Below are 27,058 nucleotides of genomic sequence, written 5' to 3' on the forward strand. Positions count from 1 at the left end.
TTGAAAAAACATCAAGAAACATCGAAAAACATTGAAAAACAATGAAAAACATTGAAAAACACAGAAGAAACATTGAAAAACATTGGAAAAACATCAAAAAACATTGAAGAAAGTTGAAAAACACTGAAAAACATCGAAAAAACATCAAAAATCATTGAAATACATTGAAAAACACTGAAAAACATCGAGAAACATCGTAAAACATTGAAAAATACAGTAAAAACAATGAAAAACGATGAAAAACATTGAAATTTTTTTGAAAAACATTGAAAAAACATCAAGAAACATCGAAAAACATTGAAAAACACAGAAAAAACATTGAAAAACAATGAAAAACATTGAAAAACATGAAAAACATTGAAAAACACTGAAAAACATCGAGAAACATCGTAAAACATTGAAAAACACAGTAAAAACAATGAAAAACGATGAAAAACATTGAAAAAACATCAAGAAACATCGAAAAACATTGAAAAACACAGAAAAAACATCGAGAAACATTGAAAAAACATTAAAAAACATTGATGAAAAACATTGAAAAACATCGAAAAATCATTGAAAAAACATTGAAAACACTGAAAAACATCGAAAAACATTGAAAAACACAGAAAAAACATCGAAAACGATGAAAAACATTGAAAAACATCGAAAAAACATCAAAAATCATTGAAAAAACATTGAAAAAACATTGAAAACACTGAAAAACATCGAGAAACATCGAAAAAACATCAAAAATCATTGAAAAACATTGAAAAACACTTAAAAACATTGAGAAACATCGAAAAACATTGAAAAACACATTAAAAACATTGAAAAACAATGAAAAACATTGGAAAACACAGAAAAAACAATGAAAAACATTGAAAAAACATTGAAAAACATTGAAAAACATTGGAAAACATTGAAAAAACATTGAAAAACATCAAGAAACATCGAAAAACATTGAAAAACACTTAAAAACATCGAAAAACATTGAAAAACACAGTAAAAACATTGAAAAACGATGAAAAACATTGAAAAACACAGAAAAAACATCGAAAACGATGAAAAACTTTGAAAAACATCGAAAAAACATTGAAAAACACCGAAAAACTTCGAGAAACATCGAAAAAACATCAAAAATCATTGAAAAACATTGAGAAACACTGAAAAACATTGAAAAACATTCAAAAACATTGTAAAACAATGAAAAACTTCGAAAAACATTGAAAAACACAGAAAAACATTGAAAACATTGAAAACATTGAAAAACACTGAAAAACATTGAAAAATCATTGAAAAACATGAAAAAACATTGAGAAACATCAAAAAAAAATCATTGAAAAACATTGAAAACATTGAAAAACACTGAAAAAACATTGAAAACATTGAAAAAATTGAAAACACTGAAAAACATCGAAAAACATTGAAAACATTGAAAAACATCGAAAAACATTGAAAACATTGAAAAACATTGAAAAACACTGAAAAACATTGAAAACATTGAAAAACATTAAATAACACTGAAGAACATCGAAAATTATTGAAAAACACTGAAAAAACATTGAAAAATATCGAAAAACATTGAAAAACAATGAGAAACATTGAAAAACATTGAAAAACATCAAAAAACATTGAAAAACATTGAAAAAACATTGAAAAAACATGAAAAACACTGAAAAACACTTGAAAACATTGAGAAACATCGAAAAAACATTGAAAAACACAGTAAAAACATTGAAAAACAATGAAAAACATTGAAAAACACAGAAAAAACATTGAAAAAACATCAAAAAACATCAAAAAATATTGAAAAACATTGAAAAACACTGAAAAACATCGAGAAACATCGAAAAACATTGAAAAAACAGAAAAACACAGAAAAACAATGAAAAACTTTGAAAAACATTGAAAAATCATTGAAAAACATTGAAAAACACTTAAAAACATTGAGAAACATCAAAAAACATGAAAAACACAGTAAAAACATTGAAAAACAATGAAAAACATTGAAAAACACAGAAAAAACATCAAAAAACATTGAAGAACATTGAAAACACTGAAAAACATCGAGAAACATCGATAAACATTGAAAAACACAGAAAAAACAACGAAAAACGATGAAAAACTTTGAGAAACATTGAAAACATTGAAAACACTGAAAAACATCTAGAAACATCGAAAAACATTGAAAAACATTGGAAAACACTGAAAAACATCGAGAAACATCGAAAAAACATCAAAAATCATTGAAAAACATTGAAAAACACATTAAAAACATTGAAAAACATTGCAAAACACAGAAAAAACAATGAAAAACATTGAAAAAACATTGAAAACATTGAAAAACACTTAAAAACATCGAAAAACATCAAAAAACATTGAAAAACACAGTAAAAACAATGAAAAACGATGAAAAACATTGAGAAACATCGAAAAATTTTTGGAAAACATTGAAAAAACATCAAGAAACATCGAAAAACATTGAAAAACACAGAAAAACATTGAAAAACACTGAAAAAACATCGAAAAAACATCAAAAATCATTGAAATACATTGAAAAACACTGAAAAACATCGAGAAACATCGTAAAACATTGAAAAATACAGTAAAAACAATGAAAAACGATGAAAAACATTGAAATTTTTTTGAAAAACATTGAAAAAACATCAAGAAACATCGAAAAACATTGAAAAACACAGAAAATACATCGAGAAACAATGAAAAACATTGAAAAAAAAAGAAAAATCATTGAAAAAACATTGAAAAACACTGAAAAACATTGAAAAACATCGAAAAACATTGAAAAACATTGAAAAACATTGAAAAACACTGAAAAACACTGAAAAACATTGAAAAACATTGAAAAACATTTAATAACACTGAAGAACATCGAAAATTATTGAAAAACACTGAAAAACATTGAAAAACATCGAAAAACATTGAAAAACACTGAGAAACATTGAAAAACATTGAAAAACATCAAAAACATTGAAAAACATTGAAAAACATTGAAAAACATGAAAAACACTGAAAAACATTGAAAAACATTGAAAAACATCGAAAAAACATTGAAAAACACAGTAAAAACATTGAAAAACAATGAAAAACATTGAAAAACACAGAAAAAACATTGAAAAACACAGAAAAAACATTGAAAAACATTGGAAAAACATCAAAAAACATCGAAAAACACTGAAAAACATCGAGAAAAATCGAAAAAACATCAAAAATCATTGAAATACATTGAAAAACATCGAAAAACATCGAGAAACATCGAAAAACATTGAAAAACACAGTAAAAACAATGAAAAACGATGAAAAACATCATACAAACTCATATTGGATTTAGTATTACTAGGATCATAATGTGATCACAGAGACCACAAGAACACGTCAAAAAATAAAAACGAGAAAGAAAGCTAATAATAGCTAGTCACAACAACAAATAGTAAAAAATACGAACTCACCGGCATATTGTCCAACATAAAGAACTCACTGATTGAATACAATTGGTTCTCCACCAGCAATTCCCTCAGTGCGCCCTTGAATCGCCAGGTCGACAGGTCTCTTGCTGCTACTGGCAGCTTGTTGAAGAATCTTGCATAAAGATGGGCAAGGCCAGTTCCTGTCCTGCTCAGCCTCTGGTACGGTACGTCCAATTCTCATTACCTATGATAGTAGGAAGAAATAATACTACAATTAGCCTAAAGGTTAGAGCATTCACATAAGTTATGATTAAAAATTTAGTCAATAAGCTTAAAAATATACAAAAATAAATCCCTTGCCTCTGAAGCAATAAAAATGACAAACTGTACAGGATGATATTTGATGACAAATTGTCTACCCATCAATATCAAAGAGACTGATAATTATAGACATTTCTGTATAAGCCATTCTTTCAAACCTGCTTTAAATTGCTGGGTTGACTGGCATGCCTTGGAAATTCAATGGCAGGGCGTTGAATACTTTCTTACCTACATCTATAATTTGGATTCATATCTAATAAGTTATAGTACATACAAAATTACTTTTGAGGGACATGCACAGCAGAGATAGGTAGGAAATACAGAGGCGCAATGTTGCCATTCTGAACCAGCCAGCGTTCTCTAATTTCAAGTGACTGTTTATGTGCTCATGCTACATATGGGAAGCTTTCTGCCTGAAAGCACTCAGTCGACTGAGTCTAATCGACGATTGGCAACTGCGCTTCTACCTATGATTCTATTCATCACTGTAATTGGCTAATCTTCCACCATTTCTCTGCACCGTGTATTCCTCCAAAAAAAATTTCTTTTGTAAGGACTATAGTACTGTTCTACTCTAATCAAACCTCTGGACTGAGTACCATAATGATAAATATCCTCACCATTAATAGTCAACTTTCACTCTGCAAAGACTGTTAAAGGTACACATACATAATGGGGACTGAAAAATTATCTTCAATCGATCTTTTAGTAACATACCAGTAGGTGAACTTTTTAATATCTTAAGGAAATTTAACAGTTTTTTTAACAGACTGCCGATTTGTCTTTGTGAGCTAGAGTATGGGAAGTTCTGTAGGCTGGTACATGAGAAACTCATCAGCTACCCTCTGTACTCACTGAGAGATGATGAGACCAGTGGACTTGTGGACCAGTTTAAGATTGTTTCATGATTTATTAGTATTGCAGTCCATCTACAGAGCTAGCTTACATGAAACGACCTATCTGCAGCCATCTCTAGTTATTTGGGTATTAATTGTTTTATACTTTGACAAAGTCTGTCTGGCAACTTCCGGTCATGGACTGGATATACTGATCGAATTACAGTTTGGCAGTACAAATAAAATATGCTGGCTTATGGTACCTAGGTACTGTACTAATCAACATAAGAGCCAGCTTAGTGTCTTCCTTTTCTTCTTTCTGGAAAGGCTAGATTATATATCAGTACCACAAGAACACGTCAAAAAATAAAAACGAGAAAGAAAGCTAATAATAGCTAGTCACAACAACAAATAGTAAAAAATACGAACTCACCGGCATATTGTCCAACATAAAGAACTCACTGATTGAATACAATTGGTTCTCCACCAGCAATTCCCTCAGTGCGCCCTTGAATCGCCAGGTCGACAGGTCTCTTGCTGCTACTGGCAGCTTGTTGAAGAATCTTGCATAAAGATGGGCAAGGCCAGTTCCTGTCCTGCTCAGCCTCTGGTACGGTACGTCCAATTCTCATTACCTATGATAGTAGGAAGAAATAATACTACAATTAGCCTAAAGGTTAGAGCATTCACATAAGTTATGATTAAAAATTTAGTCAATAAGCTTAAAAATATACAAAAATAAATCCCTTGCCTCTGAAGCAATAAAAAATGACAAACTGTACAGGATGATATTTGATGACAAATTGTCTACCCATCAATATCAAAGAGACTGATAATTATAGACATTTCTGTATAAGCCATTCTTTCAAACCTGCTTTAAATTGCTGGGTTGACTGGCATGCCTTGGAAATTCAATGGCAGGGCGTTGAATACTTTCTTACCTACATCTATAATTTGGATTCATATCTAATAAGTTATAGTACATACAAAATTACTTTTGAGGGACATGCACAGCAGAGATAGGTAGGAAATACAGAGGCGCAATGTTGCCATTCTGAACCAGCCAGCGTTCTCTAATTTCAAGTGACTGTTTATGTGCTCATGCTACATATGGGAAGCTTTCTGCCTGAAAGCACTCAGTCGACTGAGTCTAATCGACGAATTGGCAACTGCGCTTCTACCTATGATTCTATTCATCACTGTAATTGGCTAATCTTCCACCATTTCTCTGCACCGTGTATTCCTCCAAAAAAAATTTCTTTTGTAAGGACTATAGTACTGTTCTACTCTAATCAAACCTCTGGACTGAGTACCATAATGATAAATATCCTCACCATTAATAGTCAACTTTCACTCTGCAAAGACTGTTAAAGGTACACATACATAATGGGGACTGAAAAATTATCTTCAATCGATCTTTTAGTAACATACCAGTAGGTGAACTTTTTAATATCTTAAGGAAATTTAACAGTTTTTTTAACAGACTGCCGATTTGTCTTTGTGAGCTAGAGTATGGGAAGTTCTGTAGGCTGGTACATGAGAAACTCATCAGCTACCCTCTGTACTCACTGAGAGATGATGAGACCAGTGGACTTGTGGACCAGTTTAAGATTGTTTCATGATTTATTAGTATTGCAGTCCATCTACAGAGCTAGCTTACATGAAACGACCTATCTGCAGCCATCTCTAGTTATTTGGGTATAAATTGTTTTATATTTGACAAAGTCTGTCTGGCAACTTCCGGTCATGGACTGGATATACTGATCGAATTACAGTTTGGCAGTACAAATAAAATATGCTGGCTTTATGGTACCTAGGTACTGTACTAATCAACATAAGAGCCAGCTTAGTGTCTTCCTTTTCTTCTTTCTGGAAAGGCTAGATTATATATCAGTACCACAAAAACAAAACAAATCGTAATCAACAATAAAAGCTGATTTGATCCTATCAAAATCATATCCAAGTCAGGTTCATTCTACAAATCATTCTCAAGTCCAGAGTATGTTCATGGTTCAACATAAACACAGACTAGATACAAAAAGCAAATTCAACTATGAAATAATATAATGCATGCTTTTCTTGTATTACAGTTTATAGGCCTATAATGCAAATGGATGGTTTAAAGTAGGTACGGTATCTAGCTAAGGTAGTCCGATGCACCTATTTTATAATCCGTGACTATGAACAAACAAAGCAGTAAAAATAGTAATTATTGTAGAAATATAATCATTTACTTAATTATTAAGTATAATTATTAATCATGTAATAGGTATAACAACTAAAAGTTTTCACTAACTCTCTAGTGTGATGAGTAAACTTGTAACATTCAACATCTTGTTTAAGAAACTGAAATAAGGAATGTGGAAAATTATTTATTCAAGTTTCTGTAGTGAATAAAAATGAAAATAATGCTGTTTTTAGCAAAAAATTCAATTTTAAAAACTTTTAACTCAAGACTTTTAAAAAACAATCTACCTAACAATTGAGAACCGATATCAAAAATAACCGCGCAAAATAGAAATAACCTAAAAACTTATCCTGAAAAGAAAACAAAAGTCTGTACATTGTATATTCCATTATACCATTAAGCCTGAGGCTCAATATATTTTAATTATAAATGAAAATTTCATTTGAAAACTGTTGATAATAATTGTTTTCTATTTATTATTCTACTAAAAACTTCATTTATTATAATTATTAATGCATGTTCATTACGTAAGTTGGTCACACTTCCATAGATGTACCACGTGACTTGTCGATGCTATGTCGAGTCGATGCTGTGGTGGTGGCAGGCCTAATTCAAGTTTACTTGTCGATGCTATGGTCTGTCGATTCTATGTCATGTCGGTGCCATGGTCTGTCGATGCCATGTCGTGTCGATGCTGTGATTTGTCGATGCTATGGTCACAGAGGAAAGAAGCAACACTGGCACAGTATACATACAGTATGGAAACTTGGCTAGTACCCTGACGCTAAAATTTGCCATCTTGTTAGGAAGCGCCGCATCATAATAGTATTGATGGTAGGTACGGATCACTTTAATGATCCGGATCAATTGATCTCATTCACTGCCACGAGCCAATCAGAAGAACAGGATTGGAACTTCCCAAGGTCACGTGACGTGTTTAGTATTGGAGTCATGTAGGGAACTATAAATGTATAAATAGTCTTTATAGTTCCTTAGTGAGGTCCACGTTATAATGGCAGTGGAGGAAGATAGGAGAAAAACGTTGCCAAGTCTCTCAATTTTGCCACTGATTGTACACAGCCGTTACTCAATTCATCCCATTAAATTTGATCTAATAATAATTATCATCACATTGTTAAAATAATCAATGCAGTGTCAAATTGATCACGAAAATATATTTTTTCATAATTTGATTCAAAAATTTGCTTCCATAACTAAGATCATATTTTTATTTTTACACAAACCTGAAATGGTGGCTAATTTAAAAAGCTGTGATACACCAATCTGAATTTCAAAACAACAGAAATCAAGTTGATTGGCAGGTATTCTATTCCAATTTATTTTAAAAATGATAGAAAAATAGAAATATTGTTTAAAATAAGTCATTTCAATGAAAATAATTCTGAAATAACCTTTCAATTTTATTCATACCAGTACGAGTAGGTCTAACCTAAACGTGTGGTGTAGGCTAACTGAAACATGGATGAAGTCTATGATGATTAGTTATCAACTTTTAAATGTCATTTCAGGTATTTTAATTTGTGTTTCTCATACGGTAATGTCTAAAAATTATTTCATTGTTTCAAAAATACATTTTAAATCAATTATACAACTTGTGTACCAAAGTATTTTGATAGAGTGAAGAAAAAAAATGGCGGCTGAGTTACTTTTTTACAGTCACTGTCAAAAGTAAAAATAAAATATTCTGGCAAACTGACAACATTACAAAGCTAGAGAGAGATAGCGCTACCTGTTTTGTTGTATGATAGAAAAGGACAGCATCAGTATTGCCAATTGGACACTGCCATTATAACGTGGACCTCACTATAGAAAACATTTGTTGTTGAACAATCAATTTTTGTTAGCTTGGTTGTGACGTCAAGATGGGTGGATTTGGCAGTTGATGTTGGCTTCAGAGGCTAGACTTCCCAGCGTGTCTATTCTATAACTGGTCTAAGATTCCAGCGGGCAACAACAAATAACCAACACAACATTTTGTGAAATTTTTGAAAATGCCAATTTGTAATGAATAAATTTTGATTGATGGTTGTTTTAAAATAACGTTTTTTTTCCAAATAAGATTCATTTTTATGATCAAGAATGTCAAAATTACTAGGTGAGTACTAACTTGACTTTGTATTGAAACAGATTTATGATTTTGTAATATAACCTGAAAAAATGTAGGCCTAGGCCTAGGTCATCATTCCAATGAAAAAATTGAAATTTTGATATATTTACGTTTAACAAAACTCTATTTAGTAACCCAAGTGTCATTTTTTAAGTCTTTGTTGTTCCATTTCTCTACTTTCTAACTTATAAATTAATAAAAATTAGTTTTTTTCACATTGAAAATGGCGCGAATTAAATCTCATGTACCGGTAGGCCTATAATTTTTCCTATTAAATTAAACCCTAGAGACACACTGGGGTGTTTCACACCCCAGGGATTTTGTTTTATGTTCTGCAGTTGACAATATCAAACAGATGGAAATTTATGCCCAGTCTAAATTAGGTTTGTAGTAGGCCTATTGTCAACTACTCTCCACCACTTCCAGTCAGTAATAGCATTCTATAAGGTCACCAGCTCATCTTGTTCTTCGTTTGGGGTGTTTAACACCCCAGAGTGTCTTTTACGTAGGACTTTTATCAAACCCATTTATTACAAATATTTACTTGTATTGTCACTACAAATGTGGTATGGGATGATGAATCAGATTGGAATAAATGCTATGATTCTCTACAACTTGAGATTCAGAACAATAAAATGAAGAGACGTGAGTTTTTGATGAAGTTGTCATTGGCAATGATCAAACCATCTGTTCAAACCGGATTAGGAGCTCCAACACCTAGGCGGAACATACGTACTTCTAAAATTAGTATTAATATTGATAAGCAGTGCTTTACTTTAGATTTATGTATGCACTTGGGACAAAAATGATTAAGAAATGATGAAGCAAGGTCTAAGTACTTGTTTTTTTTATAGTTTTCTAAGAAAAATGCAAAATTTAATTGGGGTGTTCAACACCCCAGTGTGTCTACTGTGTTAGCATAAAGTAAGTGTGTCTCTGTAGGGTAAATATTGCTGCTAATAATATTTATTCTTTCTAAATTAAGCATGATGTTCAAAGATTCGATGTTGAAATGTTACGACTGTAGGCCTACTTTAGGTTTTGGACAAGAATTTCATGAATATTTAAACTTGTTCATAATATTTGACCTGCTCTATTACTGGTAATACAATATTATGATATAAATGCAATTTTCCATGTTCCAGTAGATATAGCACTTGCGTAGCATTCTAAGTCAAATATCTCTAATATTAATACCTAAACCCATTATTATTATATCTAGGTGATTATGCATTTTTTGCCTCATGTTCAAATCAGCCTTGAAGTTTTTAGTTAGTTTTACACAATGAGCCTGTACTTCACATTACATTAAACATGATAAAAGACTTATCATTCACTTTTGGTTCATAGTTAAATTTCAATTTTTATATTACAGATGGAAAGCTACCTGTGGTAAGATTACGGCGCTTGGAGGATGGATCGCCTAAAAAGAATGCACGTTCCAAATCAACCAAACAAGTAAGCACCGTAGACACTACAAAAATTCTAAACTTATTCGGCTTTCAACCAACAGTTGATTGGAGGAGAGCGTTTCTAGTTATATTCTATGAAATCAAAAAAATTATTGATACTACAGTGAGGTCTACTCACTGGCAGTATTCGTTTATCATTGGTGTTTATTGTTTTTGAAGGGACGGATTCAAGGATCCAAATGCTCAAAGAACCCCACATGTCAACCGAAGCTTATTGTGTTCCCAAGAAGTATGTTAGTTAGGCAAACCAATACCTGTGTCCTTTACAAGAACCACGAGTTTTTCCCTATACTAACATCCCAATTAGGTTTGCCACCCGTCCTATATAATAAAGTATTGTACTTTATTTGGAGGTCTTGTACTTTATACTTTATAAGCAAGATAAAGTACGCAAAAATACTTTATTTTGCTCAATAAAGTTCTATATAATAAAGTATGAGGAAATCACACTTTTTTTCGCCACACCAAAAAAAAACTTCCCAATATATAAGAAATTAAAAAATAAATAAAATTCAAACAGCCTATTTTGATAGTTAGGCAAACCAATACCTGTGTCCTTTACAAGAACCACGAGTTTTTCCCTATACTAACATCCCAATTAGGTTTGCCACCCGTCCTATATAATAAAGTATTGTACTTTATTTGGAGGTCTTGTACTTTATACTTTATAAGCAAGATAAAGTACGCAAAAATACTTTATTTTGCTCAATAAAGTTCTATATAATAAAGTATGAGGAAATCAAAACATTTTAGGTTAGTAGAGTGGCGGAGACTGTCAGACGTTAACTAAATATTGGCTACATTTTTTCAGTGCATGTGATGCTGATGAGTTCAAGAATTTGTATAAAGTGGTTTCATATTTACTCTCTATCCCTGCCACTTCAGCATTTGTGGAAATGGTTTTTTCGGTGATGAATAATAAGTGGAGAGATGAGAGGAGCAAAGCTTCTTTGAATCTCATAAGAAATAATAAACTAATGATTTATTTCAATTTGAATGTTGATTGCAAAGTTGCTTTGCAACTCTTCACCAGTAACAATTATTTATTGATGATGGCCAAAAGCAATAAGAAATATATTTTCAAGAATAACTAATTGAGATGGAATTAAATAATAATTAATAACTAATTGATTTTTTATTAAATTCAAAATTCATTGTTAAACTCATTTTGTATTCCATTATATTCTTGTATTGTATTTTGAATATCCATTCAAAATTACTTTATTTGCATGGGCTACTTATAAAAGTTATTAAAAACATAAAGCACCCTTCATTTATTTTTTTCCAGGAGCACAATCAAGCTCTAAAATCAAAAAGAAAATACTCAATAATCAGCCTTGTGGAACACTTGATAGAAGAAAACCATAAATATATTGATATGAATGCTAATATAAAGATTTTAAACGTTGGATTGGAAGCAAAAGCAGCAAATTAAATCTATGTAAAAGAAGATTTCATATCCACACTACAGCAAAATTACATAGTAAAAAACTAATAAATATCATTTAATTCGATTTAGATAATCCCATTTTTGATAAAATTATGCAAACAAAGAAATAAAACATAATGTGGAGGATAGTCTTATATGTACATAAATTAGTCAATACTTTTTTACTTATTCATTCATTTTTTATTTGAACTTCAAAATGGCTAAAATAAGCTGAAACCTGTCGTTCTTTTAAAATATTTTAAATATTTCATATAAATAAAGTGTGCTTTATGGTTTTAATAGATCATTTAAAATTGTATTTTGAGAAGTACACATATCTTTGGCCAGAGTGAATTTTTTGCATTAAATTTCTTAATCTTGTATACCTTAAATTATTTTGCAATAGCCTAGAGTTGATTAAATTGTTGAAGAGTAACAATATTATGCATTTTTCAAGGAGTATAACTTACATTTTGAATTTAGAAGACCAACTCTAAAACTTTTTGGATTAAATAAAATGAATTATGTTTTTTTTTTCATGATACTATATTAAACAATTCTTCTGTATGAGCGTGTGCTTTGTAACAAATGAAATTAATTCATCTTTTTAATGATTTATGATTATTTTCGTCATACCAGTATGTAATCAATAACTTTCCAAGCTATTATGTTTTTATTTGTTCTTATAATATCGAATTATTCTATCAATAATAATTATAATGGATTCTAATAGTAATCAGTGATATTCTTGTCAATAATGTGTATTCTTGTGAGTATATCAGAATGCCACAGAATGCTGACTTTTTGAATATTCAGGTAAAAATGACATGTACTTTATTTAAACCTAATGTACTATATTTCTAGGCCTGTGATTACCAATGTACTTTATTTTTCTTAAAAAAAGGTGGCAACCCTAATCCCAATCATCACCTGGTTGCTTGTCGCAATCCAGTGTGATATGCTTGGCAGTCTTTTCAGACTGATTAGTCTATGTGAGTTCCACTCCTGGCCTTCTTTGAAGGTCCTTCCGCTGAGGAATGGGTGGCCAAGTTGCCTCTAGGGCGCCCGGTCACCCTTGACTTAGCCTCTTGACCCACATTTGTGCCTGGAGTTTCATCCATATAATATATGGTCTCTTGGGTTTTTTCTTTTTGTCCCTCCGAAACATCGCAGGGTCAAAAGCCTCACCTCTCCCAAGAAGTTTTGCCTGAATCGCCGCCCTTCAGTGGTGAGTTTTGGCTTCTTCACCCACAAACTTGTGACCTACGTTAGTTCCACTCCTATACTTTTTGTAGGTCCTTCCGCTGAAAGAGGGGACGCCAAACTGCCTCTAGGGCGCCCGGCCACCCTCGACTCAGCCTCTTGACCCACATTTGTGCCTGGAGCTATACCCATCAGTGGTCTCTTGGGTTTTTCTTTGTGCCCCTCCGAAACAGCCCTGACGGGGCAGATCCCGAGAGTTTGAAGGCAAGGCAACTTGCCTTCGGGCCCCTTTTAGTCGCCTCCTACGACAAGCAGGGATACTGTGGGTGAATTCTGGTTTTCAACACATTCTTGAGTACGATGTTCGACTCAAAGCTCCCCCAACCCACATTGGTGTTGCTATCCTTTTCTACCTCTGCGATGTTGTCAGATAATTTTTCAACAATGTAGAAATATAATTAATTAACAAGACATTTTATCTCAAAAATTATGAATGTGTATTACTTAGGAATGAACGTCAACATTGAAAAACAAAAACATTGATATAAATCTAGTTAAAAATAATCAATTATATTTCATTTGTCAATGTAATTGATTGTTTTCAACCAGAATGAACAGTTAATATTACATAAGATATACTGGTATCCTTTACAGAAGGCAGTGGCAACGCTGTTCTCCTACCTTCATCCACTGCCATTATAACTTGGACGTGACTATAGCAAAATTTGTTAATTTTTCTGACTGAGTTGTTCCTATCTGCCCACTAGCTCTTAGGGCCGGTTTCCGAGCTCGGAATTTAGCCAAGTTCTAGACTTCAATCAGCTGGAGTCAGAAAATTGGCTAGGGGCGTAGTCGCCGTCCACGTTTAAATTAGATATCGAGAAACTAGAAAATTTAACACAAAATAAGATAAAGAGAAAATAGTGTAAAGGTTCAGCTATTTTGATTCATCTAGGAATGTTTTATTTCGTCAAGGAAAAACGTTTCCAATTATAGAAATAAGAAAATAAAGATTATCATAAAAACTGCGACTACGTCCCGTTTCGGAAAGCCAATTTTATTCTTTTTTTTTTATTATTTTATTTATTTTCTGGCTCCAGCTGTTTAAAGTCTAGAACTTAGCTAAATCATAGAGAAACAATAGCGTAAGTAGATATCCCATGGTATAGGGCGTTTATGTCGCAATTTTTACTGTTATCTCAAGCCGATTACTGTCGATTATTGTCGATTTTTACTGTTTTGTTGGGGTGAAAGTGTATGAATGGCACAATATGAGAGACTACCACCGTCATAAAGCTTCACGGGAAAGAACTACGTGGACTATAGGTTTGAGATATCAGTAAAAGTTGCGACATAAACGTCCTATACCATGGGATATCTACTCATGCTATTGTTTCTCTATGGCTAAATCTAGAGCTTGGAAACCGGTCCTTAATGTTTAGTGATAACGCAGCTTTTCTGTGTTTACTCCATTTTGTAGTGTTCTGGTTCAACTTGCCATTATTTCAATTTTATTCTTAAACTATTATTTCCATCGCATTCTATCATCTCAGCCAGTATTTAAATTTCAGTATTTTTGAACATCGTTTATAGTCAAATTGTTATTGACTGGTCTAAATTAAGAGACATTTCAAAGTAGTTGATGTTTTAATCTATATGGGTTGAACACATTTATAGAGAAAATATAGCATACTAGCTTACCCGGCGAACTTCGTACCGCCAAAAAGTCAATGTATCTCTTGTCACACTTGACTTTATTTGGTGAATCATTAAATTTATCTGACAATCAATATTTTCATTTACATCTCAATACCGACTTCCTATGTGCTTAGTCATGCAGCATTTTTTATTCCGAAAACATATTCTTTTTAATCAATTGGTAGTAATAGGCTATCTATTAGTGAAGTGTTGAATTAAAAAAAAATAGATAGGTTAAAGATGAATTCAATGTTTTCATAGTTGTTGATTGTCAATAGATGGTCTAGGAAATATGCGATGTACGATGAATCACACAGAATTCCATATTATTTCCATCTTCCATTTTAGGATAAATATAAGCTAAGCTAAATTAAAAAAAATGTAAATTATTCTGTCATTCTTCAGTATTAATGAATGCAATATGAACAACTCTATTTCATGAGGCAAATAATTTTTTTCAACATTTTCCGTGACATATTTATTACAGCTGGTAACTTTAGAAGATAAATCATAATATAATCACAATATGATCTTGAATCATTTTCATCTTTCTGTTCTTCGGTAGCCGCTCGGCCAAAACTTTCGAAAACATAGGACTGTAAAATGGATTAATAAATAATTATTATTAACCCTCCTATTAAAATTTCTGGTCAGAAATCATCCCAAATATTCACACAACATATTCCCAAAGCTTCATGCCGTTCTGTCAAGTAGTTTTCAAGTCTATAGGGAAAATCAAACACACAAACAGACATTTATTTCTATATATAAAAAGATATCCGACAGTATAGGTCGTTTATGTTCCAAATTTCACAACTCAAGCCGATAGTCCCAGTAGTTACTCATTTTCATGAAGTTATGTGACGCTGGTAGTCTCTCATACTGTGCCGTTCTTACACTCTCACCCCAACAAAACAGTAATAATCGACAGTAGTCCACAGCAAGTAGCTTGAGTTGAAAAATCGGCTAGAAATTTGGGACATGAACGACCTATACCATGCGATATCTTCTCATGCTATAGTGAGGTCCACGTTATAATGGCAGTGTTTGATTAGCAATGGTATTTCTATTCTTGTCTATTATCCAACAAAGCGGATAGCACTATCTCTTGCTTTGCTCTGTTGGCAGATCGTCTTTTAACAATGTAGAATTAATAATCAATTAACAAAATAGTTCATCTTGATTATGGAAATACATCATGAAATTAGTGAAAAATATAATTTCTTGCTTAATAAAATATATTTGATTATTTTAAACGAGAATGAACCGTTAATATTACATCAATAAACCTGTATCAGCTACTGTATATAGAAGGCATTGACAAGACAGAGAATCGGCAACGTTGTTCTCCTATCTTCCTCCATTGTCATTATATAATGGGCCTCACTATCTAGTTGGCAGGACTGCCTGTATGGTTTTGTTTATTTCTTATAGTATTGCTCTGTTATTTTGAATAATTTCTAAAGTTTTCACCTATTTTGTGGTAGTTTTTTGCTTGAATATGATTCAGTAACACACATTCTTACTGTACTTACTTGGACACTGTACATTTTGTAAGTTTTCACGTACTTATATCTGTCTGAAAAGTGCTGGTGACTGGAAGGTGGCTTTGGCAACTTGGTTGGACATGATTTGGTGATTTGAGTGTGTTTTTACTTTCCTTGCCCTATTACCATAGGTAAGGAAAGTATTGCTTTCCGAAAAAAATAAGGTACCCCAATTTCTAAATTTCTATACGTTTCAAGGCCCCAGAGTCCAAAAAAGTGGTTTTTGGGTATTGGTCTGTATGTGTGTGTGTGTGTGTGTGTGTGTGTGTATGAGTGTATGTGCGTCTGTGTACACGATATCTCATCTCCCAATTAACGGAATGACTTGAAATTTGGAACTTAAGGTCCTTTCACTAAAAGTATCCGACACGAATAATTTCAATCAAATGCAATTCAAGATGGCGGCTAAATTGGCAAAAATGTTGTCAAAAACAGGGTTTTTCGCGATTTTCTCGAAAACGGCTCCAACGATTTTGATCAAATTCATACTTAAAATAGAAATTGATAAGCTCTATCAACTGTCACAAGTCCCATATCTGTAAAAATTTCAGGAGCTCTGCCCCATCTATGCAAAGTTTGATTTTAGATTCCCAATTATCAGGCTTCAGATACAATTTAAACAAAAAAATCGAGTGGAAAAGATTGAGCATGAAAATCTCTACAATTGATGTTCAGAAACATTTTCACCTAAAATTGAAAATAAGCTCGAAATTCCAGAAAATGTGATTATCCAATTGCAAACTGTTGGTAACTGTTGATTCTATTGAATGATTCACTATGAAGAGATAGCAGACCTCGTATGTCTCCAGCGTTATTGTCCTGTCACCAGCTGACTCAGATCTTTGTTTATAAGTAGACTTGAGATGCGCGACAACACTAGCGTCAGGTGATCAATTCCATAACGGCAAGGAAAGTTGTGTGAGTGCGCCACACCAGATTTTTGTTTCTTGACAAAGCTAACTTGAGTGTGCTAAACTGTCGTCTGCTGAACTGTCGTCTGCTTTGAACTAGCCGGCCGGTTCACGTTGTCTGCTGAGATACAATCTTAATCAGCTGTTTATGCCCAATCTTATTGACGTAACCACGTTTGGTGTCTACTGCCTGTGATAATCCTTATCGCCTCTTGAGATAAGCACCCTGCATTCATCGTTTCTCTTTTTTACTTTCCTTGCCCTATTACCATAGGTAAGGAAAGTATTGCTTTCCGAAAAAATTAAGGTACCCTAATTTCTAAATTTCTATACATTTCAAGGTCCCCTGAGTCCAAAAAAGTGGTTTTTGGGTATTGGTCTGTATGTGTGTGTGTGTGTGTATGAGTGTATGTGCGTCTGTGTACACGATATCTCATCTTCCAATTAACGGAATGACTTCAAATTTGGAACTTGAGGTCCTTACAATATAAGGATCCGACACGAACAATTTCGATCTAATGCAATTCAAGATGGCGGCTAAAATTGGGAAAATGTTGTCAAAAATAGGGTTCTTCGCGATTTTCTCGAAAACTGCTCCAACGATTTTTATTAAATTTATACCTGAAATAGTCATTGATAAGCTCCAACAACTGCCGCAAGTCCCATATCTTTAAAAATTTCAGGAGCTCCGCCCCATCAATGCAAAGTGTGATTTTGGATTCTCAATTATCAGGCTTCAGATACAATTTAAACAAAAAATTTCAAGTGGAAAAGATTGAGCATAAAAATATCTACAATTAATGTTCAGTGACATTTCCACCTAAAATTGAAAATAAGCTCGAAATTCGAGAAAATGTGTTTATTCAATAATGCAAACTGTTGGCAACTGTTGATTCTATTAAATCATTCACTATGAAGAGATAGCAGACTTCGTGTGTCTCCAGCGTTATTGTCCTATCACCAGCTGGCAGATCTTTGAATAGTAGACTTGAGATTCGCGAGAACACTAGCGTCAGGTGATCAATTTTCATAACGGCAAGGAAAGCTGTGTGAGTGCGCCACACCAGATTTTTTTATCTGCTTCAATAGTAGCCCAATGACCTACTCTTTCGCATCGAGTATAGTTTTCTAATTCTCCTTCCTCAATTCGTATTTCCCTTCCCAAATCCTTTTCAACTTCAGGAGCTTCCAAATTTTCGCTTGATTTGACAGCTCTCATAGCATTTTCTCCCTGTCTTCTTCCTCATCAAATACAATCATTTTGCACACAACAGTATGAGTAAAAAAAAAGTACCCTTGTGGTAAATGTAGAAAAAATGTCAATAATGTAATAAAGCCGTACTTTGCAGTGGAAACTGCTCGCAGTGGTTCCACTTGAAAAATGCTCTGCTCTAACTAATGATGAGTACGAACTTATAAAAGGGGGTGAAATGGTATGGTCTTGTATTGAGTGTAAGGGAGTGGAAACAAATGCGAATACAGATAACAACTCAAAATCGGACTCATTCTCTTCCAGTTCTTATGATGAACAAAATGAGGATTTAAATTTAGAATTGAATAGTCTTCTCTTGGAGGAAATTGAGAACCAGAAGGCAATCTTAGGTTTGAAATAATTCATTTAAAAAATATTATTCTAGAGAGAGATGAAGAAATAGTTGACCTTAAGCGTAATACTCCGGCTCTCCGGTTTGACCCTGCCACCAGAAGAAATAAAATCAGGAAAAGCTTGCCAAGCAATTTCAACATTCAGCTACGTAACTTTTACCAGCCTCTTCAAGTAGATGAGGAGGACATAGATGAAAATATTGCTGCAATGACGAAAGAGATAACTAATTCAAAAAGAAATTTAACTCTCAATAAAAAAGGGATCCAAAAAGGGTAAAAAATAACTTAACTCGGCAAAAGAAAACAAAAAAATACTGATGGTATCTGATAGTCATGGAAGGAATTTAGCATGGCATTTGAATAGTAGATTAAAATACTCCTATGAATGTATCGGTTATGTAAAACCTGGCGCCAGGACCGAACAAATTTTGGACAACGACAACATTTCTAGGGAAATTACGGAAAATGACGTGCTTATTATATTGTGTGATGCGAACGACGTGGCATACAACGAGGCAGAAAATGCACTAACGGGCCTTGAGCAGACAATTAGGAGATTTCAAATAGACACGACCTTGTCGAGTGGTCTTGTGTAAATAAAGAAGTGGCGCGGACTAACTGTTCACTCAGAGTTCTTAGTGAGAACGTGAGGCTTGTGGAAGCGAGTCAGGCTGAGAGAGTTCACCACACTCGACACGGCATGCACCTCAACGGTTGGGGAAAGAGCTGGCTGGCGGCAAGGCTTTCTGAGGCTGTAGAGGGTGGTGAGCCTGCGCTGCCTGCCGGTGGTTCGCCTTCTCGGGAGGCTTCTACTGATGGCCGCGTGGCCTCTCCCCCGTCTCGCCATGGATCGTCCGCGTCGTTGGTCGGGGTTGAATCCTGCTCTTCGCCTGCCTCTCCTACTTCGCTTCCGGGAAACGACCGCCTTTCGGTACCAAATACTCGACAACCCTAATGTCGAGTGTCTCGCAGGATTTGTTAAGAACTAATTCAAGAATTGTTAAGAATGTTAACATTAATAACAAGGGTAATGATTGTGGTAGGGAGGTTATTAATAATAGCAAGAAAATTAAAAATAATATTGTTAGTAGTAAAGATAAAATGAGTCATAACAATTTAAAACTATTTTCCATTAATATCTGCTCACTTAAGTACAAATTGAGTCAGCTTGAGATCATTCTTACTGAGAAGTCCACTGATATTCTGTGTATAAATGAACACTGGCTAGACCAAAAAGAGGTACCACTGTACATTCCAAGAGGTTTCACACTGGCAGCATCGTACTGCAGGTCACCTCCCCTCTCACATGGTGGATCGTCTATAATTGTCAGAAACTCCATTGAATATAATGCCCTAAATATAAGTCAGTTCTGTATTGATAAGGTATTCGAAATGTCAGCGATAAGGCTTCTTAGTAATAACTGTATCATAGTAAGCTTATATAGGACCCCTGACTCTGATATCAAAGATTTTTTGAGTCGACTAGAAGAAGTTTTAATGTTTTTAACAAAAAACCCTTACTCATTCATTGCAATTGCTGGCGATTTCAATGTGAATATTCTTGATCAACATAAGCATGAAGTTTCACAATTCTTAAATGTAATGAGGTCGTTTAATTTATACCATGTTCATTGCCTCCCGACCAGAGGGAGAGCATGTCTTGATAATGTGTTCACATCTATTGAATCTGAACGGTTGGAATGTCACTTGTATGAGCAGGACCTGATCTCTGATCACGCGGGATTATTTGTAAATTTCAAAACGATCAACCAAAGTGTAAATAAGGAAATATATTCCACAAAAAACGTCTCATAACAAACGACCGACTGATGCACTTGAATGCATATCTCGCAAACTACAAGTGGACAAATATATTCAATGCCGGTGATGTAAATGTTAAGAGCTCAATGTTTCTCAATGTCTTGTCCTTTTACCTGGAGCTTGCATGTCCGATAATCAGTTGTAGACCTGGGCCAAAGTCTAGTCATAATAATTGGTTTACCGCTGAACTTAATGGAATGAGGAACACCTGATGCTCCTGTATAATACTTGGAAGCTTGATAATACTGATAATGCTGAGGTGAGCTATAAAAATTATAAAAAAATATATAATTCAGCAATAAATAAAGCAAAAATAGAAGCCAATAATAAATGTATTTCCAAGTCAACCAACAGATGTAAAGCAGCCTGGAAAATAGTAAGGAATGAAACAGGCCAGGACTCAGCACGCTCTAAAATTAGTGTTGCACCCGATGCCCTTAATGACTACTTTATCAGTATATCAAGTCTAAAAAATCGAGATCAGCCATCTTCTTCTGCGACAACATTTACTGACCTTTTAAATAATTTCAAATTTTCAGATCGTACTAGAGTGAGGCTATCTTGGAGAATGGTGGAAGTGGAAACAGTGAGATTGATTGTAAGCCGTTTAAGCTCCTCGCGAAGTGAAGACTGTTTTGGTCTGTCTAATTTTATAATTAAAAATATAATTGATTCCATGTTGGTACCTCTGACTCTAATAATAAATTTTGTTTTAATAACAGGACAGTTTCCTGATTGCTTGAAGCTGTCCTTGATCAATCCAATTTTCAAAAAAGGGGATCGAGACCTGCCCGAAAACTACAGGCCAATAGCGATTGTACCAATAATAAGTAAAATCATTGAAATTTGTATTTTCCAACAAATGTATGAGTACATGACAGTCAACTCTATTTTACATGAAAAACAATATGGGTTCAGACATAATTGCTCAACCACTATGGCTGTAGAAAAGATTGTAGATTCTATTCTTCAGGGATTCGAGAAAAATATGATGGATTTGAGTAGAGCTTTCGATACAATTTCTCACAGTATTCTCTGCAGCAAGCTTGAACATTATGGCATTAGAGATAAGGAATTAAAATTGATCAGAAGTTACCTTAGTGACAGAACACAAATAGTTCGACTGAATAGGCAAAATAATAAATGTTCAGAACCAAAAAAAGTATTGGCAGGTGTTCCACAAGGATCAGTCCTTGGACCCTTTCTATTCTTAGCTTTTGTGAATGATTTTAGTGTTAATGTTCCATGTTTATCTGTGCTCTATGCTGATGACACTACCATACTTGATTGTAATACTAGTGTAGAGGCTGTATTTGATAGGCTTGACTCCTCGGTTGAGTGTTGCAGGGAGTGGTATGCTACTAATTGTTTGACTCTCAATGAGAGTAAAACAGAAAATATTCTATTCACGCTTAGAAATAATTTAAGCAGGGAGCACCAGGAGTACCTGAAGCCGATTAAACTGCTGGGTTTTGTCCTATACAGTAAATTGAGTTGGAGTAGCCACATAGAGTATCTGTGTAAGAAACTGTCCAGAGTTATGTACCTACTAAGAAAACTAAAACGTTGTGTCAGTAGGGAGGTACTTATTCTGACTTACTATGGTTTGTTTCATTCCCATCTCAATTATGGGCTCCGTCTTTGGGGTAACTCAAGTGATATGAAGAAGGCATTTATTTGGCAAAAAAAGCAATTCGCTGTATTGTTGGTCTAAGGAGTGTTGAAAGCTGTAAAAATAGTTTTATAGAGCTTGGAATCATGACTCCTTCAATGTACATTTATTGTAACCTGGTCCATGTTAAAAAAACCTAACTCTTTTAACAAGACATAGCCATCAGCATGAACATAGAACTAGAAATAGGAATAACCTAATTACCCCATACATCAGACTGCAAAAAACATTCAAAAGCTATAAGTATCAACAATTCTTATTATTCAATAAATTACCGACAACAATAAAAATTTACCACAAAAAAAGTTCATATCTACAGTAGCACAATGGCTCAAAAAACAGGCTTTTTATACAATTGACGAATACCTAAGTCATAACATGAGTATCTGACTGTTTTATATTATATTTGTATGTGTACATGTTTAATGTTATGTATATATGTGTTAGCGGTACGATATATTGTTAGTATATGCAATGCTATGTTTTATTTCCACATGACGTTTGTTTATAACATTTGTAATGTTCGATGACAAGAATAAAGATTATTGATTATTTTATCTATGATAAAACTGATGAAATGAACACATGTAAGCACTTGCTTCTTAATAGGGGCGTATGTTTTTATATATAACAACTAGTTTATTTGATTTACAGGAACCAAGCAGGTCATTAGCCAAGAAGAAGGCATCTTTGTTGGAAGCGGCGCGTCAGCTATGCACGGACAATATTCAGGATTCGATAAAGCTGGCCGACGACATACGGCTCAAGTCTACTAAGATCAAAGACGAGAGAATCATCGACGCGAGGCTCGACGAGCTGGAAAATGTGGACAAGCTGGAAAGGAACCTGCAGCGATACTACGATACGTTGATAGAGGGCGTGCACACCTTGAAGTCGGCACTCGCCGAAGAACTGGCCGATTGGCGAACGCACTTTCAGCGCAAGCTTGGCGGCACCCTGGCGCCGAAATCGGCCACTTGTCGTAACGTTGCGTCGGACAATGCGGATAATTCGAAAACTGGCGGCAGACGTGGTGTGAAACCGACCAGTGACGAAGAAAACATGAGTGTAGATGAAGCTAGTAGTAAAAAAATGGACGAAGACAATGACAGCGATAAGGAAAATATGAGTAAGGATAAAGTTAATGGTACGAAAAGTGACAGTGATGAAGGAATCACAAGTAGAGACAAAGTTGATTCAGACAGACAGTCAAGTGATGAACAAGTCACAAGTAAAGAGAAAGTCAAGGGTAGAAAAAAAGTGAGCAGCGATAGAGGCACCCCGAGTAAAGACAACACTTCAGAGAGAGATGAAAAACAGTCTAGTGATGAAGAAAATACAAATAAAAAGAGAGTCAAGGGTAGAAAAAGAGTGAGCAGCGATAGAGGCACCCCAAGTAAAGACAACACTTCAGAGAGAGATGAAAAACAGTCTAGTGATGAAGAAAATACAAGTAAAAAGAGAGTCAAGGGTAGAAAAAGAGAGAGCAGCGATAGAGGCACCCCGAGTAAAGACAATACTTCAGAGAGAGATGAAAAACAGTCTAGTGATGAAGAAAATACAAGTAAAAAGAGAGTCAAGGGTAGAAAAAGAGTGAGCAGCGATAAAGGAACCCCAAGTAAAGACAATACTTCAGATGACAGTGAAGAAGACAAAGTTGATTCAGAGAGAGATGAAAAACAGTCTAGTGATGAAGAAAATACAAGTAAAAAGAGAGTCAAGGGTAGAAAAAGAGTGAGCAGCGATAGAGGCACCCCGAGTAAAGATAACACTTCAGAGAGAGATGAAAAACAGTCTAGTGATGAAGAAAATTTAAAAAAGAGAGTCAAGGGTAAGAAAAGAGTGAGCAGCGATAGAGGTAGCCCGAATACTTCAGATAGCAGCGATGAAGGAGCACCGAGTAAAGATAAAGTGAAAGATGGTGGAAAAGGCTCTCGCAGTAGTGAAAATATTTCCAGTGATGTGGATAAGGAGGATCAATCGCATTTGGCAATGGAGTGTGTTGGAGAGAGTGATTCTAGCTCCTCTAGTGGTGAGAAGAAAGAGAGTGAATCCGACGATAATGACAAAGGTAAATCGAAAAGCTCACAAAAACAAGCCAAGGCGAAGAATGAGAAATGCTCGAAAATGAAGCTGAAGAAGAGCAACGAGAAGTCCACTTTGAAAAAACGGAAATCTGACGACTCCAACAGTGAAGATAGTGATTCCGACGATGGAAAGAGTGAAAAAGTGAAAAATGACAACGATGAAAATGTGGAGTCGGACGATGAGGTTGATACTAGTTTGAAGAAGGAGCTCGACGTACGTGCCAAAATGCTTTTGGAATCGTCTAGCGACGATTTGTTGGATGAAGATGATGCGGATGAAGATGATGATGATGATGATGTACAAGTGGCGAAGAAAAGCAGTTCCAAGGAGAAGAAACTTACGGTGAGTGTTGAGCTAGGTACACACAAGTTAGTCAGTCAATACAAGACAAGACACGTTTAGTCACAATTAGTGATGTGGATCGGGAATATTCCCAGTGGGAAGGAACTTATGATTTGGCAATATTTCCGAGGCCAAGAAATTTTGGGAATTTATGGGAATTTATAAAATTGATCTAAAAATGATTGAAATTGATCAATCCCACTCATATTTTACAATATAATCAATAAATCATCATTCTATTTGATATTGATCAATCTCAGCCACATTTTACATTTATATAATCAATAAATCATCATTCTTTGCGCCTGTTTTTGCTCACTCACACACTGTCTTCTAAATATTCGTATAGTCCAGTCAATGAAAGATTATAGAGGGAAAATTTTGGAACACAATTATTGACCTCGTAGCTCTTTTAACGGTAGTAAGGGGGTAAACATATCAAAAGTCCTCACTCCTATCCCCTGTGCTAAGGTGTTGGGGGTGGTTTGAAAGTGCCATATTTTGTTTGTTGCAAATATCTCGAACAATATGCGCATTTCGGAAATTTTTGTCGAACACAATCATAATATTAAAGCTCACCAATTATCCTACAAGTTTCAATTCTAACATTTTTCCACATCTCTTATAGTTTTCTAGGTATGAGCTCTCTAGGTATCTCATTTTGAAGAAAAACCCTTCCGGCTCCGATTTTTTCATCTTTTTGGTTTTATAACTTTTTAACGATTCATTGAAAAAATCCGTGCTAATCAGGGGCTCATAGAGCATCATATTATCTTCAAGTTCATCTATGGTCTCATTATTTTACGCATCTCCCAACGATTGTTGCAGCCGTTATAGTGTTGAGTGTGAAATCTTCAGTTTAACAACAATAGATCAATTGTCAGGGAAATTTGGAGGAAATGTTTGAAACACAATATTTGACCTCGCAGCTTTGTTTGAACTAGTTAGAAGGTGAACATATCAAAAGTCCTCATCCCTACTCCTTGAGCTTAAGGGATGAGGGTAGTTTAAAAGTTGCATTTTTTCATTTCTGACTGACACGCATGTAACTGGGAGAAAATGCATTTCAGTGACATGGCTAACGGAGTAAAAATGAAGCTAGATAAATTTTCTACAAGTTTTGTACGGTAGAGTTTTGTGATATCTTCTTTAGTTTTTGAGATATTCACTTTTAAAAGTGTAAAATCTTTGAAAAGACAGTTATTCTTCCAACTTTTTGCACTTTCATGGCTTTTTACTCAACAGCAATGCATCGAGAAAATGTGATTTTTTAACATATGGGTTAGGAGTGAGGAATTTTTATATGCTTACCCCCTCACTATCCTTAAAAAGACTGCGAGGTCAAAAATTGGGTTCCATCTATATCTTTTTGAGCATTCGTTGCCTGGACTAGTATCTTATTACAAGTTAAGTGAGCCTCAATGGCCTCAATGACTCTTGAAAGGTTGTGAGCTCATTGGTTGTGAGAATTATTTTCTTTTTAATATTGAACTAAACTCGAGTATGCTCCTTGTTTTAGTTTAGCCTATTTTGGTGTATTTCATAATTTCTAATTTATGGATTTATATTCTACTCTAATCTTTATTTAGGGGGTCAATTATTTTTGTGCGGAGAAATTGAATAAAATCATGCAATAAAAGTTAAATTACACTCAATACTTTGTTGACTTTGTTTACCTGATTTACAGGCATTTATTTGTAAGAAAATAAATCTTATTCAACTTGTAATACATGAAAGTAGCATGATAATAGTGGTGCAATTGAATGATTTATTAAGTGCTCATTTCTCCTTTCAGTCTATGATCAGTCTATAAACTTCAAATTACTGTTTTCTTTGATCTTACTGCAATTTATAAGTTATTCATCCTCATATTTCTTATATAAAACTGTTGTATAACAGGTGATTGAGACCTTGTGTAACAAAAAATGTCTTTTTCGGTCATTCTTTATGAAAGAAATCTTAAATTTCCTCAAGTTCCCATAAATTCCCTGGAATTTATATGATTTTTGGGAATATTTCCCTTAAATTCCCTGGGAATATTTCCTCAATCTTAAATTCCCACTAGTCACAATACTTGACATAGTTTGCTTATGATGACATGTCTAATTGCATTGACTAATCGGTGTGTGTTGCTTCATAAGCAACTATTTGAAGTATTGTGACTAATCTTGTCTTGACTAGTCTCGGCGTGTGCCTAACCTAACTCAATCCAGGCTCTACTCAAACTACCGCGATTCAAATCGTACGACTCCAGTCGCGAGTACCTGTATTTTGCACCTTCAAACTTTACTTACTTTGTAGACTTATTTCTATCCGTGTTTCGGATGGACACGTCAAAACGTCCGTCGGTCCCGGCTGCCTAAAAACAGTCGTTAGGTCATGTCAGAGGC

At 34.2% G+C, this 27,058-nt stretch overlaps 1 protein-coding gene across 5 annotated transcripts in view; it reads left to right on the top strand.

Annotated features, from left to right (window-relative positions):
* The first annotated feature begins 8,691 nt into the window (after window positions 1-8,691).
* Window positions 8,692-27,058, top strand: part of LOC111054123 (transcriptional regulator ATRX homolog) — a 100,926-nt gene continuing 82,559 nt past the window's right edge. The window contains exons 1-4 of one of the 5 annotated variants that reach the window (XM_039427097.1): window positions 8,701-8,868; window positions 10,256-10,338; window positions 22,893-23,769; window positions 23,911-24,668. In XM_039427097.1, coding sequence (XP_039283031.1) covers window positions 8,853-8,868; window positions 10,256-10,338; window positions 22,893-23,769; window positions 23,911-24,668 — 1,734 coding nt within the window. In that variant the 5' untranslated portion in view covers window positions 8,701-8,852. Of the gene's footprint in view, window positions 8,869-10,255; window positions 10,339-22,892; window positions 24,669-27,058 lie in introns of all 5 variants that reach the window. The other 4 variants (XM_039427101.1, XM_039427107.1, XM_039427094.1 and 1 more) reach the window with 4 other exon arrangements.

The sequence above is a fragment of the Nilaparvata lugens genome, chromosome 1 (assembly GCF_014356525.2).
Source record: "Nilaparvata lugens isolate BPH chromosome 1, ASM1435652v1, whole genome shotgun sequence".
NCBI classification, from domain to species: domain Eukaryota; kingdom Metazoa; phylum Arthropoda; class Insecta; order Hemiptera; family Delphacidae; genus Nilaparvata; species Nilaparvata lugens.